This window comes from Nomascus leucogenys, chromosome 7b (genome assembly GCF_006542625.1).
Source record: "Nomascus leucogenys isolate Asia chromosome 7b, Asia_NLE_v1, whole genome shotgun sequence".
Taxonomy (NCBI): Eukaryota; Metazoa; Chordata; class Mammalia; order Primates; family Hylobatidae; genus Nomascus; species Nomascus leucogenys.
In genome coordinates this window covers 4,062,283-4,079,132 of record NC_044387.1, presented here as the reverse complement: position 1 = coordinate 4,079,132, position 16,850 = coordinate 4,062,283, and the positions used below count along the sequence as shown (strand labels likewise).

The window sequence follows — 16,850 nt, the reverse complement described above, 5'->3', positions numbered from 1 at the left end:
GACAAGAGGGCAAGCCGAGGGCCGGGCGCCCTCCCGGGGAGGGTTCCTGTGGCTGCCTCGTGCGGCAGAGGGTGTGGCAGAAGCGCAGCCCGATGAAAGAAGACAGGGCTCATAACTGTTTCTCAAAGTGTCTATGGAGCGCGGAAGATGCGAGTGGAAACTGGGTGGTGCAGGAAACCGGCGGAAAGAGTGCATCCGAATCACCTTCTAAAAGCTGTTCGCAATTTTTATCCAACAAATAAACTTTTGTTTCAAATAAACGAAACAGTAAAGACCAATAAGAGAAAACAGGCAGACAGCGGCAGAGCGGGGCTTTAGGCATCTCTGGGCTGAGGCATCTCAAGCTTCCGGAGACAGTGGACATGCACTGGTGCCAACCACCACCTGGCCGCGGCTTTTTCTTTTTGAGACGGAGTCTCAGTCTTGTCATCCAGGCTGGGGTGCAGTGACACGTTCTCAGGTCACTGCAACCTCCGCCTCCCAGATTCAAGCAATTCCCCTGCCTCAGCCTCCCGGGTAGCTGGGGTTACAGGCCCCCACCACCACGCCTGGCTAATTTTTTTTTGTATTTTTAATAGAGATGGGGTTTCACCATGTTGGCCAGGCTGGCCTCAAACTTCTGATCTCAGGTGATCCGCCCGCCTCGGCCTCCCAAAATGTTGGGATTACAGGCATGAGCCACCACCCCGGCCTGCACCTGGCCGCAGCTTTAACTGGTGAGGCCCACTGTTTCTGCCTGAAGGCTCGGCACCTCCCTCAGCTCTGCAATGCCCACACTCTAGCCAGATCCTCAGGCTAGAGAGAGACCAGAGCTCTGCTGGACCCCGGGGTTGGCCCAGCCCCATGCTCCCTCACTCCGTATCCGCCTCCTGGAGGAAAGAAAGGGCTGATATTCCCCCTCCTCCTCTTTGGAGGACCCCAGGGGTGGGCGCCAGAGGAAGGGCGAGTAGCAGGTGCCCGAGTGTGCACCAGGAAGCCCAGCGCCTGGGTCCCACCCTCGGGCACCCACCTAGCAGGTGCCTTGGTGGCACGGGGCCCCAGTCACCTGGAGGCGAAAGCTGGTGGGCCCGCCACTGGTGGCCTCCATCAGGACGCTGTCCTCCTTCCGGGTCCGGAACATGAGCCCCAGGTACCAGGGCACGGAGATGATGACGTTCAGGTCGCTCCAGGACACGACGCTCTCACCGCTGAAGAGCTGGGGGTGGGGCATGGCTGCGGACACAGGTGCGGGGACCTCAGGTGTCTCCCGAAATCACACGGCTACAGACTTGGCTGCAGGGCAGGGGACGGGCCTGCAGGCTGGGCCTGGGCCTTTTTCACTTTAACACGAAGGCCAGTCTGAGCCTCCCCTCTATGACGCATCCAGCCCTGACAGTCAGCCACGTGGGCTCCACAGAAGCCCACCCTGGGACGTGAGCCTCCTTCCTGGGAAACATGAAGATCTGCAGACTCCCAGCCACAGATGGGCACGGCAAGGGGCTCTCAGGCTTGACAGGGGGCAGACGGGGCAGGTTCAGGATCCCTGGGCTCAGTGGCTGGGGGTGCTGGGGCTGGAGGCCCTGCCGGCCCAGCCTACCTGTCCCACCCCACACCTGAGGGACTGGGGACCCCAGAAGCAGGAGCAGGGGCTCTGTGAAGGACAGTCTCTTGGAGAGAGCAGTGTGAGTCCACAGTAAATGCAGCATATGCTGCCAGAGGCTGCCGGACCTGGATGTGAAGCCCCCTCACGGTGGTCCCGGGCACATCATGGAGCAATGCCTCCCAGGCCTCCGTGACCAGGGGGATGGACGACGCCAGCCACTCACCTTGCTCGCAGTTCTTCCCGCCGAATCGGAGCGGACACTCACACAGATACATATTCCACCTGTTGACACAGGTGCCTCCGTTCTGACACCGCCTCCCATCGCAGAAGTTCCTCCGAGCAGCGCAGCCTGGCAACACAGAGCGTGCAGCAGAGCCTGACTCGGAGGAACTGCCCGGGGTCCCCGGTGCCAGAAGTGGCGTGGGAAACCAGGACGGAATGGACACGGGGCTGGACAGAAGCCAGACCGGGTCTGAACGCCCCTGGCAATGGCAGGAACACGGGAACTAAGAAGGCGCTGAACACGCTGACCACATTTGGAAACACGGACTCCAGGCCATCACGGCAGCCGGCCCGGTCACCTGGTGACACATGCAAGACCCTAGGATCATGTGCGCCTTGGGTTAGCTGGCTGGGCCAGCAGTGCCGAGGCAACCCCCAACTGCAGAAACTGCAGAGTTGCGCATCTACAGCCTGGACTCCGGGTTCCATCCCGGGAGCTGCCCACAGCTGGACACATACATTTCTAAGAAAAAGATGGCTCCCCAGGGATCTGCAAGCAGTGACCTCTGTGTGGCTGCCAACGTCCAGCCAGATGCCACTGCGGCAGCTCCGACGCCCCGATGGCCACCCCGTACCTTCCCGGGTGCCATTGTTGGCGATGAATCCAGCCATGTCCACATTTTTGCCGTCAACTGACAGGTTCCGCATGCAGCCCACGAACTGCCGGTTGTGCACTGGGAAGTCTTCTGGCAGGTTGGGGACGCCCCCCAGGAGCAGAGGGCCGGTCAGATCCAGGGACCTGGGGAGGTAAAGCCGTCTTCTGTGATGTCCGGGCGGTGAGAGGCAGCCACGGCGGCCTGGGCTCTGCAGTTGCCTCTGTGTAGCCTCTGCCACCGTAACTACTTCAGAAACCAAGCAGGCAGGCAGGGAGAGGCCAGAGTCAGAGGGGACTCCTGTGTCTGGTGCCGCCACTGGCTCTGCACGCCTGTCTGTGCCGTTTGCTCACACTTGCGTTCAGTCCTGACGATCTGGGTGTTTCACACTCACCAGTGACCACCAAGACCAGCCCACCCAGGCTGGTCCACACTGAGACAGGATGTGAGCGCAGGGAGCACGGGTCAAGGCCAGTGGGGACTATACTTTACTTTGGCCTCTGAGACTTTCCAGGAAAAGGAAGGGACTTGAAGGGAGGCCAGAAGAAAATGAGAACCCAGCACTTTGGGAGGCTGAGGTGGGCAGATCACAAGGTCAAGAGATCAAGACCATCCTGGCCAAGTGAGGAGCGCCTCTGCCCGGCCGCCCCGTCTGGGAAGTGAGGAGCCCCTCTGCCCGGCCGCCCCATCTGGGAAGTGAGGAGCCCTCTGCCCGGCCGCCCCATCTGGGAAGTGAGGAGCGCCTCTGCCCGGCCGCCCCATCTGGGAGTGAGGAGCGCTTCTGCCCGGCCGCCCCGTCTGGGAAGTGAGGAGCGCCTCTGCCCGGCCGCCCATTGTCTGGGATGTGAGGAGCGCCTCTGCCCGGCCACCCCATCTGGGAGGTGAGGAGCACCTCTGCCCGGCCGCCCATTGTCTGGGATGTGAGGAGCACCTCTGCCCGGCCGCCCCATCTGGGAGGTGAGGAGCACTTCTGCCCGGCCGCCCACTGTCTGAGAAGTGAGGAGCCCCTCTGCCCGGCCGCCCATTGTCTGGGATGTGAGGAGCACCTCTGCCCGGCCGCCCCTTCCGGGAAGTGAGGAGCCCCTCTGCCCGGCCACCACCCCGTCTAGGAAGTGAGGAGCGTCTCTGCCCAGCCACCCCATCTAGGATGTCAGAAGCGCCTCTGCCCGGCCGCCCCACCTGGGATGTGGGGAGTGCCTCTGCCCAGCCGCCCCGTCTGGGAGGTCTACCACAGAGGCCAGAAGCAATGTGGGGACTGGATGTGGTGGCTCATGCCTGTAGTCCCAGTACTCTGGGAGGCCGAGGCGAGCTGATCACTTGAGGCTAGGAGTTCGAGACCAGCCTGGCCAACATGGCGAAACATATGAAAAATACAACAGACAAACCAACCAACCAACCCAGCAACAACAAAACAGGTCTACCCTGGAGTCATACTCTAATTTTTTCTATTTTCCTCCCTTTCTGATCCTTTATCCCACTTTCTTTTTCTTCCTCTTCCTTCTTCTTTGTCAAATAAAGGATTGAGTTATTAAAAAAAAAAAAAAAAGACCATTCTGGCCAACAGAATGATCTCTACTAAAAATACAAAAATTAGCCGGGCGTGGTGGTGCACGCCTGTAGTCCCAGCTACTGGGGAGGCTGTGGCAGGAGGATGGCTTGAGCCCAGGAGGTCAAGGCTTCAGTGAGCTAGGATCGTGCCACTGCACTCCAGCCTGGGCAACAGAGCGAGACCCCATCTCAGAAAACAACAACAACAACAAAATAAGCCTCTGGGACCAGCTGGCTGACACAGTGCTTCACTTAACAGAGTCCTGGAGTCGCAGGTACCAGAACTTGTGGGGACAAAGCCAGTGATCTGTGGAGATGGGGCCGGAGACCGTCTCGGGGTCTGCAAGCCGCCCATCACAACCCTGGGGTCGGCCTGGCCATTCTCGACACATACTTAGGGAGACTTATTCTAGAAGGTCAGAGGGAAGGTGCCCCAACCATGGTCAGGGAGTCTGACTCTAGCCTGGCATGAGGTCACCAGGGCACTGCACCCAGAGCGCCTATGTGGGGCCCTGCCCTGGGAAGGCTGCAGGGTGAGCATGTTTGGGGGTACGGACCCCCAGGGCCTCCCCTCCTGGGATGCTCACTTCTTGGAGCCAGTCTGAGTGCCCTGGGCAGCGCAGCTGTAGTTCCCGATGTCCTTTCCAAAGCGCACAGCCATGGTTGTGTCACAATCATCCACCGTCACCACAGCCATCTTCTCCCCGGACGGCCCATGGGGCAGGCCCAGGTGGCCGATGTTGGGCTGTAAGAAGAGAAAGCACAGAAGGTATCAGCGTTTTCTCCGCCAGTGCCCTCGGCAGGCGCACCTGACACTCATAGACCGAGGACGACACGGCACAGGGTGGGCAGCACGTAGACAGGGGACGAGGAGCCCCCGGCCTTTAGTTCCCCAAACTAGCTGTGCTGGGCTGGGCTGCTCGATGTCCCCTCAAGCTCTGCTTCCCAGAATCTCAGAATGTGGCCTGTTCTGGACAAAGAGCTGGTGCTGATGGAATTAACTAAGATGCGGATGTCCTGGAGTAGGCGGGCCCTGATCCAAGATGACTGGTGTCCTCTTAAAACGACAGATGCTGAGATGCAAAGGCCCGCAGGGAGAAGTCGCGTGACCACAGAGGCAGCTGCTGGAGCGGCTGTTTACAAGCCAAGGGCCACCTGGGCCACCAACAGCTAGGAAAAGGCAGGAAGGGTCCTCCTCTTGAGCCTTCGGAGGAGGCACAGCCCTACCCACGCCTTGACTTCTAAGTGCCAGAATGAGAGAGAATCATGTCTGTTGTTTGAGCCACCCTGTCCATGGTACTTTGTGATGGTGGCCCCAGGAAATTAAGAATAGCAGCCAACACCCAAGCCCTGGGGCCCCTCCTGTGAACACCGGCTTCTGCTCTTCTGGGGGTGTCCTCCTGATCACAGCGCCTGGCCAGGCTCGTGCTCCCGGAGTACAGATACCAGGAGGCTGCTGCCCGGCCTGCGGACAGCCCCACATCTCCCCTCTAAGGCATGGAGCTCCCCCTCTGGGCCAGGATTGGGCACAAGAGTTCTGGAATCAGTGAAACCTTTCCCTTCTTCAAGAGTCTGTGGTTTGCCACCTGGGGACGAGCCCACTTTCCCCAGGCAGCCCTCACAGGTCTCAGCTCCTGGTCAGCCCCTCCCAGGACACGGAGCATATCCACCCAGCCAGCCTCAGACGCCCCTCCAGCAGGAAAAGCAGTGCCAGCCCTGCACGATCCACGCTGGCCACGGAACTTAAGCATGTGGGTCTCAAAGTTCCAGAAACACAGTTGGTGCCAGCTCCAACCGGGACAGGCAACAGAATGTCTTTCATCTGCACAACCTGGATAACATGACCTACATCCCGCGGGTGGCCGTGACGATGAGCCAGGAGATCGCCAGGGAAGTGCCACCATGCCCCACAATCGGCACACAATGCGCAGCAGAGCCCCCCCTCCACCCCAGAGAGAACCTTTTCTTCCAGTCCCAGCTGGGTCCCTCCTACCACTCCTATAAAGGATGGGTTCGATGCCTCCTCTTGATAGTTCTGGGGTCAGTTTGAGTTTATGGCATGATACAATCTCATGCTTCTTTATAAAACTTGGAAATAGATCGTTGTAAAAATGTAGAATTTAATTAAATCATCCTCAGTGCCTTTTAATAGGAAAATAACAACCACATAGTTCATTCAAAAATACATCTTCCGTTTTTAATAGGAACAAAGTATCTATTTGATCAGGGAAACAAGGCTGAAAGGCAGGACACAAAACTGGAAAGAAGAGCTCAGCCAGATGGCCAAGTTGTATGACTTCAGGGCTGCCTGGAGTTGTTCTGTGGGCAGCCTGCACAACTGTATGTGGCCACCCCAGCTGAGGCTTCTCCTCCCTCTTATCCAGTCATCTAACGTGGGTGAGACCCATGACCGTACCTCAATTTCTTTTTGTGCAAGATAATGATTTGCTATTAGAACACACATCCTCTCTGTGTTACAGGGAATTGAGAGTGATATCAACAGAGATATGTGAGTTTCCCACACACCCTTCTCTGTAAATCCAAGGGAGGCTTCTACCATGACCCCTGGTATTCGAGTGCATGGATCACCTTTTTCATTTTTTTTTACATCAGCTGATGAAATCACAAGGTCTGATAAGCTGTCTCCTTAAAGATTTCACTTTTGGTTAAGCAACAGGTAGGTGTGTGCATTACAAATTATCTGTTTTCTCGCTCTGTAACTCGGCCCACTTTGGAAAACGCGTGGAAGTGCCAATTATGGGGTGCTTAAATGTGAGCTGCAATCCCAGGGAAAGGAGAACCTCCCCTCACTGTGTGAGCCCCATATTATCTTTACAACTTATAATTTACATTTTTGGGGCTGGGCGTGAGACTTCTGGAGGAAGGGCGTAAGTAGCATTTACACTGGGAAGGCTTTCATGACACTAAGCTGCTGTTTACAAAACTGCAGTTGTAAACTGCTGCTGGTAATCAACACTCAGAGCTACAGATTCAAGCAAAAACAGCAGGATAAAGAAAGCTGGAGGCAAAAGACAAAGCCAATGCAATCCACGCTTGTTTTTCGAGTGGCACTGACTCATGTGACACACCCACTGCTAGGACACCTGACTTCAGTCTGGCCTTCGTGAATCAGAGCAGCAGGCAGAGGGCGTTTAGGAAACGGTCTCTGATAGCGCCCAGCATGTGCTGCTTGGTTCTGACTCCCTGAGACACCCACCGGCGGCCACTGGGTCAAAAGTAACAGCACTTTTGGAGGAAGAGCCGAATGTTCTCAGGTGGAGAGCTGGAAGAACCAGCAGGAGGGCTGCATGGAGAAGCGGGGGGACCTGTGGGGTCTGAGGTCCCTGCTCCTCGGAGGAGCAATCACAGCATCCTGATGGCCCCGTCCCTCTCCTGCCGCCCCAGAATAGGTGCTGAGTGGGGGCCCTGGTTTAAAATGCCCGCCTCTCGGTGAGTGCGGGTTTAACGCGCAGGCTAACCATCCACTCTCCCGCCTCTCGGTGAGTGTGGGTTTAACGCGCAGGCTAACCATCCACTCTCCCGCCTCTCGGTGAGTGCGGGTTTAACGCGCAGGCTAACCATCCACTCTCCCGCCTCTCGCCAAGTGTGGGTTTAACACACAGACTAACCATCCACTCTCCCGCCTCTCGGTGAGTGTGGGTTTAACGCGCAGGCTACCCGTCCACTCTCCCGCCTCTCGGTGAGTGTGGGTTTAACGCACAGGCTAACCGTCCACTCTCCCGCCTCTCAGTGAGTGTGGGTTTAACGCGCAGGCTAATCGTCCACTCTGCGGTTGAGGCTAGCAAGTGACGGGGAGGCAGGGAGTGCGTGGACACGGTGCTGTGAGTGACCTGAGATGCACGGACGGGGTTCCCCAAAGCATTAAACGCAGAACGACTACATGCCCCAGCACTACGAGCCCCAGGCATATACCCAAAAGAACTGAAAACAGGAACTCAAAAACCAGTTCATGAGTGTTGATAGCGTTGCTATTTACAATTCACAAAAAGTGGAAACCACCTAAACGTCTATCAGTAGATGAGTGGGCGAACTGTGGCCCATCCCTGCACCGGAATCCCAGCCACGGAAAGGCACAAAGCACTGAGACACGACGGCCTGGGGGTCCCGGAACACATCATGCCCAGTGAAAGCAGCCAGACACGAAAGGCCACACACCGCGCGACTCCATTCCTACACAATGTCCAGGACAGGCACATCCACAGACGCAGAGGAGACAGGTGTTGCCAGGGGATCGGGGAGGAGGATGGGGGTGACTGCTAATGGTATGGGGTGATGAAAATACTTCTTTTGAGATGGAGTCTCGCTCTGTCACCCAGGCTGGAGTGCCGTGGCATGATCTCGGCTCACTGCAACCTCCGCCTCCCAGGTTCAAGTGATTCTCCTGCTTCAGCCTCCTAAGTAGCTGGGACTACAGGTGCCCACCGCCACACCTGGCTAATTTTTGTATTTTTAGTAGAGATGCGGTTTCACCACGTTAGCCAGGCTGGTCTTGAACTCCTGATCTCAAGTGATCCACCCACCTCGGCCTCCCAAAGTGCTGGGATTACAGGCATGAGCCACCATGCCCAGCCTGAGTGATGAAAATATTTTATTATTTTTTAAAAAGTTACTATTGGTCAACTGATGGCATGAAAATATTTTAGATCTCCATAGAGGTGGTATGGCACAATACTGTGAATATACTAAAGGCCCCTTTAAAGCTTAATTTTATGCTATGTGAACTTCACCTCAATAAGGAAAAAATTTTAAAAAAAAGATTCCTGGGTGGGCATCCTCCCCTCACCAGCCACCTGCCACTCTCCACCTGAAGAACTTTTGGGAAGATCCTTCCAATTTTTCCCTCTGACATGGAGAGAAAATGCATTATTTGGCCTTCCTGCCAGGTGGCTATGAGTGATAAAACGCAGTCAGAGAGGTGAACATTCTCCAGGAGGGGTCGAGAGGTACGTGGACAATTACACAGGCGGCTTGAATGGGGATAAGTGAAGACAACAGCAGATGTGTGTGACCTGGGCTCAGATCATCCATTTTTGTCAAAGGAAGACAAAGTGCGTCTCCACTGAAAGGCCGGCGTGGAGCACGAGGCGGCGGCAGAGAAAAGACTACACGGTGGTAACAGCTCCAGGACGTGGGGTGGCACGTCCGCCTCTGAGTTTTACACAGAGAAAGCAGCTCAAGCAGCTTCCGCAGGGCACGGGCACTGGCGTGGCGGTGTCCGGCCAGGAAAAGCACTCGGTGGCTTGGCTGGGTCACAGCTGAGGATGAATGGTACAGGTTGCGGGGAGGGGCGGATAAGGAACGAGACAGACGAACCGCCCCCTCACATTTCTAAGAGGAATTTTTAAAGTTTGCCACATATTTATACAAAAGAAAAAGACAGCGTGGGAATGAAGGGGGCCACAGGGTCGTATCTGAGTTTTTTCTCAATTCTTGTGTTGGAAGCCTCCGGGCACAGGATGGGCCAAGGCCAGCATGGTGGAGGCCCCGGCGCCCCGGCACCTGCCCTTCCAGGGCTCAGCTGGGTACTGCGCAGCAGCCGGCCAGGCCCAGAGGACCGCCCCCGCCCCCCAACCCCTGCACCAACACCCCTTGCGGGAAAGGCCTCAATTCCCAGGCCTCGCTTCCAGGACGTAAAGCTCAGTAGCTGGACCTGGTCACTCAGGCCGAGCAAGGCAGGCAGCACCCACAGCGACTGGAGGCAGCAGGGGCTGCCCACGGGGCCTCTACACCCCTCGGCGGGCAACCCTGGCCGGCACAGGCTCCCTGGGGCAGGCAGAAACAGAGCCAGCGAGGAAAGGCCACATGCTCACTCCTGCCACCACCTGAGGAAAAACCTACAGTGCCGCTGAGCACGGCAAGGAGTGGCCCAGAAGCGCCGAGCTGTGCAGATCCGGATTCCTACTCCAGGAGTCATCCCTGGGGTCCAGCCTCTTCTTATTTTCCTTCAAGGTATTTTCCTCCCTGCGTGCAGGCCCTCCCCGCCTTGGCTTCCACTCAGCCGCTCTACGCAGTGCTGGGAGTTTTTGTGTGTGCACAAAAGCGTTTGGTCCTTACGAAGTGCTCACATTTCTCCAGCCTTTTAACCTGCTGCAGACGATTCTGCGTTGGGAGGCCGGTGGGGGTACGGTTTCAATGCTGAGGAGAGTAGCAGGGGAAGGCGGTGTGGGGGTGGGAGGGGCACGTCTTAGGAAATGAATGAATTCACGCTCCGTGTCAGAAATGATTAACCAACGTTCATATCAAAGAATTCACAGATGGCTGGACCTCAGGAATGTCTGTACAGAGTCAAACTGCAGCGCTGAACGTTCCATGCTGTCATTTCTCAAGATGACAAGGTTCAGGCCTGTCTGGCCGACAAATGCCCCAGGAAATGTGGGCAAGACCCTGTGCCAGTTCTGGCACGGAGACGACAAGCCCCCCCTCGGAGGCAGCCACTGCAGTTCTCTGAAGCTGCTTGCAAAAGGGGTGGGAAGGGTCACGAGGAGCAAATTCACACAGATGCACGCAACCTTCCAGAATTCAAACTGGATTCCCAGGAGCCTCGGAGAGGACTTTGCCAGAACGCAAACCTCAGACCGAGCAGACCGAGCTGTTACTTCCTGGGGGTCCCAATACCCCTAAGGCAGGTAACAGGACCGCGTTCCACCGGGTAGCCACCCTCTACACAGGGGCTGCCGGCTGCCTTTGATGACCTGGCTCGAAGGGTGCGGCATCCCCCCGGGGCTGTGAGCAGCAAACCATCTGGAAGCCCAACTGAGCCACTAGGCCACCAGGTGGGGAGGGCGGCTCCACACTATCCCAGGTTGTAAGGGGCACTCAAATTCCTCTGCCCGACTCTGGCTGAGGGGGACAGGTGCTCCTGAATCCCTCACCTGCCAGGAACCTGGGGCAGAAGACATACTCTATGAGCCTAGGCAGACCCTTCTAGAAACTGGGTAAGTGCATAGCTGCTATCTCTAGGGCTGTTTGGGAATGAAACGGAAGGACAGATCTGAAACTGTGCAGGGTCTGAGCTGGCGTGGCTGATATTACTATCATCCTCATTCTCAACTCGGGGTCCAGCTGGGCGGGCCCAAGGCCGGCAGGGGGGCTCACAGGACAACAGTGTCCACAGCCTCCAACAAACATCACCTCATTAAAGCCAGTTCATATCCTGCCCCCACTTGGGAAAGTCACATGACTTCCCTGCATGCCAGGACTTGGCTGTACAACTGGGGGTAAAAATAGCATCTTCCTCGTGGGACGAAATGAATGATATGTGTGAAGTGCTTGCAGCCATGCCTGCTGCTATTGTTATTTCTTGAAAAGATGTGAAGAAAAGCAAAATAACATGCAAGTGATTCTCTCAAGTTTTCTGTTTTAATACTTCCCTATATTAAAATAACATATATAGGGGCTGAACGCGGTGGCTCACTCCTGTAATCCTAGCATTTTGGGAGGCCGAGGTGGGCGGATCACTTGAGGCCAGGGGTTTGAAACCAGCCTGGCCAACAAGGTGAAACCCCATCTCTACTAAAAAAATACAAAAAAAATCAGCCAGGCATGGTGGTGGGGGTCTGTAATCCCACCTACTTGGGTAGCTGAGGTGGAGAATAGCTTGAACCTGGGAGACGGAGGTTGCAGTGGGCCGAGATTGTGCAACTGCACTCCAGCCTGGGCGACAGAGCAATATTCCGCCTCAAAATAAATTAATTAATTAATTAAAATAAAATATAATAAAATCATAAAGTTTATTTTTACATCTTTAAAGAAAAAAGAAGCAATTAAGCAGCTCGTGCAATTAGCCTCTCCGCTGAACCTGCAGGCTCTTCTCTAGGAGCTAAGACACAAAGCCACATGCAGCTTGGAGTTCGGTCACTGGCACGCCATTTCCTCCATTTCTTCAACTATCCAAGAAAGTAATGCATAGTGCTATTAGGCTTACTGTGGGAGCATTAGAAAAGTTTTCAACAAAGGTCAGAGCCAACTGGTCACCTAGAGATTCTTAAAAAATCACACCAAAGCCTTTTCTCAGCCAAGGGGGTCTAACTCCAGTTTCCCTGACGATTCTAGCCCAAGACAAAAATGAGGAGCTCTGTGCTTCCCTGATGGACGTATACAGTACATTTGGAAACACAAGAACCGTGAGTCCGGAGGCAGGAGTCCCCTGGGCATGCGTGCTCAGCACTGGGCGGAGATAAGCCCCTCCTCCAGGGCTCCACGATCCCCGTGGTAGTTAATTTTGTTCTGGAAATGATCCAGCAGGGCACTGTGCCAGCCCCCACTGAGCCAGACCCTTGACCAAAGCCCCCAGTTCCGTGGGAGGAAGCCAGCGGCATCTCAGCCCTGCTCCTTTGCGGCTCAGCCATCGGGACCAGGTCACCTCTGCGGCCAGGCTGCTCCCCCAGGTGTTCTGGGAGCCTGGGAATTATATGGGGATTTGCTCAGAGAGGGGTCTTCTTGCCAATGACAAATGAAGGGCCAAAATGCAGGGAGATACAGCACCTTCTTGCAAAGCAACACGTTCCTTCTCTTAGGGGGTTTATAGACAAAAAATTGCTTGGTACGAACTGAGGGACCCTCAAGCACCCAACAAGAAGCTCGTTCATGTTCCTCTGTGGGTGGGAGGCAGCTAAATCCTATTGCTACTCCCAGCTAGAGAAATCCTGACAAGCGCGACAAGGAGGAGCGCACGCTTCTGAGCTGCAGCCTCCCGGGGCCTCCTTCACAGGGGCACGGGGATGGAGTGCCCGGGATGGGGCCTCTGAGCTCAGCCCCAACAACACAGTAGCCTGAGTGTCCCAGGAAAAACAGGACAAAGCTTCAGGAAGGATGGCAGGTGGACTACAGCTCCCTCGAAAGTGACTTTTCTGCACAAGGAGAAAACGCTTACTAGAAATGTGCACATGTGCACACTTGCCCACTCACACTCATGTGTGTACACTCACCCACACTCGTGCATACTCAAACCCACACGTGCACACTCACCACTCACACTCAAACGTGCCATCACCCACACACATGCACTCATACTCGTGCATTTACCCACACTCACGTGCATACCCACATTCACACACACGTTTACTCCCACACGTGCCTTCACTCACATTCATGTGCACTTATTCATACGTTCACACGTGCACTTACCCACACTCATGCACACACCATCATGTGCATACTCAAACCCACATGTGCACTTACCCACTCACACTCAAATGTGCACTCACCCACATGTGCGCTCATTCACTCACATGTGCACACCTACCCACACTCGTGCATACCCATTCACACCCATATGCCCTCACCCACACTCAAATGTGCACTCACCCACTCACACTCGTGTGCACTCGCACGTGCACTCATATATGCACTTAGCCACTCATGTGCACTCACGTGTGCACTCATGAACTCACCCACTTGTGCATTCACGTGCACATTTACCCACATGTGCATGCTCACCCACACTCAAATGTGCACTCACCCACACACATTTACACGTGTGCTTATTCACACACACGTGCACACACCCACACTCACACACATGCGTACTCACCCAGGTGCCCACTCGCCCAGGTGCACTCACCCACTCACATGTGCACACTCACATGTGGACACACCCACTCACGTCATTCATACTCGCATGTGCACACACATGCAGTCACATGTGCATACTCAGATATACTAGCACACACTTGTGTGCACACATGCTCACCCATACTCGTGCTCATGCTTCCACAATATACTCATCTGTGCACACTCACCTTGCGCACACATGCACAGTCTTGCACACTAACACATGCTCATACAAAGTCATGGCCTGCTCCTGTAAAGACCTAATAGTCCCCTCTCTGTCCTCAATCTGGGCCCGCAGGACCCCCTTCCTCCTGCAGTCAGTCCCCCTGCCTCCTCTTGCCCTGATGACCTTTCTGACCAGCTCCCCGCCCTCCTGGCCTCCAGGCCACTAAGGGGTGACATGCTCAGTATCTGTGTGATAAGGTGAAGGTGGGGAGAGGGCTGAATTGGGGGAGAGAGCATGGAAGCGCCTGGAAAAGACAGGGAGAAGGTGTGGGCAGGGGATGGTCATGGCAGGAAAACGCGACGGCTCTGGGATGGCATGTCCCAGAGCGGCGGACACATGGGTGGGTGAGAGATGCTGGGTCCGTGGCTCCGCCTAACCCCGGCCCTCCCATCATCTATTCTGTGCCTCAGTTTCCTCATCTGTGAAACAGCAACAGCACCTCCTCCCCCAGGAGCTGACGCGAGGATCACGTGGGGGACACACACGAGCCTGGCACAAGACAGGACATCAGCCAGTACACTTCAGCCACCACCACCCTTCCTGCCGAGGTGCTGCAGGGACAGAGGCGGGAAAGGCCAGGAGCCCCGAGAGGGGAGGGAGGCAGCCGTGGCACAGTGCATCTCAGAGCCCCACCAGTGAGGGGCTGGGTGGAGTGAGACAGAGGCTGCTGGAGGACAGTGGCTATGATGCCAGACAGGAAGCAACCTCAACCGGGTGTGAAACTGAGGGCTGCTCCAGCCCCAGGGCGACTTTCCATAACAGGGTTCTGTAACACAAAGGCCCAGGGTGGGGCGGTGCTTGCCCCAGGGAATCACCACGTTTCCATAGCAGGTGACTTTCTACCAACTGACTAGGCCCGTGTTTGGGAACGGAAACCAAGTGACTTATCTATTTCTGTCACATCACACACCAGCAGCGGGGCATCCCCCACCTGCCACAGCGCCTGCAGGCAGGGCCCCGCACCACCTTTCTGGAAGGGCTCGCTGGCCACCCAAAGACCCCTCTGTTGGCTTCTATGCCCCCATCACTTGGGCTCAAGGAGGCAGGAACATCCTGAGTCCGAGATGCAGGGTAAGTAAAGGCAGTGGCTGTGGACTTCACCACCTGACGGGAGCACGTGCAGACTGCCTTTGCAGAGGCCCCACTACTGGATTTAACACAACACCTGCTGGGGCTGGAGAAGCCAGGGAAGCTCGCGAAGGGCGTGACCTTTCACGCAGCCACGGAACACCTGGGGAACATCCCCATCCCCTCCTCTTAAACACGGAACTTCCTATGAGACAGAAGCAAAGCCAGCAAGGCCCCAGGGGGGGCAAAATTACAAGCCTGCGTGGCCACCTCCTTTATCATAAAGATTTTATATACTTTGAAAGGCTTAATTAACTTTGTAAAAGTTTAGCTTCTTTATCTTACATATTCTGTAAATCCAATTATCTTTTTGTTTATTATTTATTTTATTTTTGAGACAGAGTCTCACTCTGTCGCCCAGGCTAGAGTGCAGTGGCATGGTCTTGGCTCACTGCAACCTCTACCTCCCAGGTTCAAGAGATTCTCCTACCTCAGCCTCCCAAGTAGCTGAGATTATGGGCACCTGCCACCACGCCCGGCTAATTTTTTTTGTATTTTTAGTCGAGATGGGGTTTTACCATGTTGGCCAGGCTGGTTTTGAACTCCTGACTTCAAGTGATCTGCCTGCCTCGGCCTCCCAAAGTACTACGATTACAGGTGTGAGCCACCGTGCCTGGCCCTCAAATAATTTTTTTAAACAGAATATTTAAAAGAAAAAAACAGCGCCGGTTGCGGTGGCTCACGCCTCTAATCCCAGCACTTTGGGAGGCCCACGGGGGCGGATCACAAGGTCAGGTGATCGAGACCATCCTGGCTAACACAGTGAAACCCCATCTCTACTAAAAAAAAAAAAAAAAAAAAAAAAAAAAAAAAACAAAAATACAAAAAAATTAGCCAGGCATGGTCGTGGGCACCTGTAGTCCCAGCTACTCAGGAGGCTGAGGCAGGAGAATGGCGTGAACCCAGGAGGCGGAGCTTGCAGTGAGCTGAGATCGCGCCACTGCACTCCAGCCTGAGCAACAGGGAGAGACTCCATCGCAAAAAAAAAAAAAAAAAAAAAAAAAAAAAGAAAGAAAAAAAGAAACAAAAATGGCTCATAGTCCCATGACCCAGATAACTGCTATATTATTTTTTTAAATACAAAGAACTCAAGTGCATGTAAGAAGGCACAGAAGGGCATAAAAGGAACACGAAATCCACCTCACTTTGCATCCTTCTTCCCATTGGTATCCACCTTTGCCATAAGAGCTGCGATGATGCCTCCTGCACTGTACGTCTGGCCTCTGCAATGCCACCTCCTGGCTCTTGCCACCAATGGTCCATGTCTCTACCCTAGAGGCTGGGCTTGGCCACATGACCTGGGCAACAGGACATCAGGGCACAAGGACACGAGAGACGGCCTGGAAAGCACCGTGTACTGGGACTCGTCCTCTCCGGCTGCTAGGAACCCCTGCCACCAGGTGAACAGCCAGGGTAGCCTGCTAGAAGATGAGAGGCCCCAGCTGCCACGGCTAAGGGCCAGGTCATACGAGTGGGGACTTCACAGAGCCCTGGCTGAATCGCACAGACCAGAAGAACCAGCAGCCAAACCACTGCATCACGAGGAATAATAAATATCTGATTAGGACTCCATGCTGGCCAGGCACAGTGGCTCACGCCTGTAATCCCAACACTTTGGGAGGCCGAGGCGGGCAGATCATCTGAGGTCAGGAATTCGAGACCAGCCTCAACATGGAGAAACCGCGTCTCTACTAAAAATAAAAAATTAGCTGGGCATGGTGGTGCATGCGTGTAATCCCAGCTACTTGGGAGGCAGAGGCAGGAGAATTGCTTGAACCTGGGAGGCGGAGGTTGCGGTGAGCCAAGATTGCACCATTTCACTCCAGCCTGGGCAACAAGAGCGAAACTCTGTCTCCAAAAAAAAAAAAAAAAAAAAAAAGACTCCATGCTTTAGGCAGTTTATGACCCTGAAAAAGCT

At 55.1% G+C, this 16,850-nt stretch overlaps 1 protein-coding gene across 1 annotated transcript in view; it reads right to left on the bottom strand.

Moving 5' to 3' along the window:
- Positions 1-16,850, bottom strand: part of CELSR1 (cadherin EGF LAG seven-pass G-type receptor 1) — a 178,484-nt gene that overhangs the window by 48,896 nt on the left and 112,738 nt on the right. The window contains exons 6-9 of the mRNA XM_030815346.1: positions 4,593-4,750; positions 2,440-2,603; positions 1,806-1,931; positions 1,046-1,212 (exon numbers count right to left, since the gene is read on the bottom strand). Coding sequence (XP_030671206.1) covers positions 1,046-1,212; positions 1,806-1,931; positions 2,440-2,603; positions 4,593-4,750 — 615 coding nt within the window. The remainder of the gene's footprint in view (positions 1-1,045; positions 1,213-1,805; positions 1,932-2,439; positions 2,604-4,592; positions 4,751-16,850) is intronic.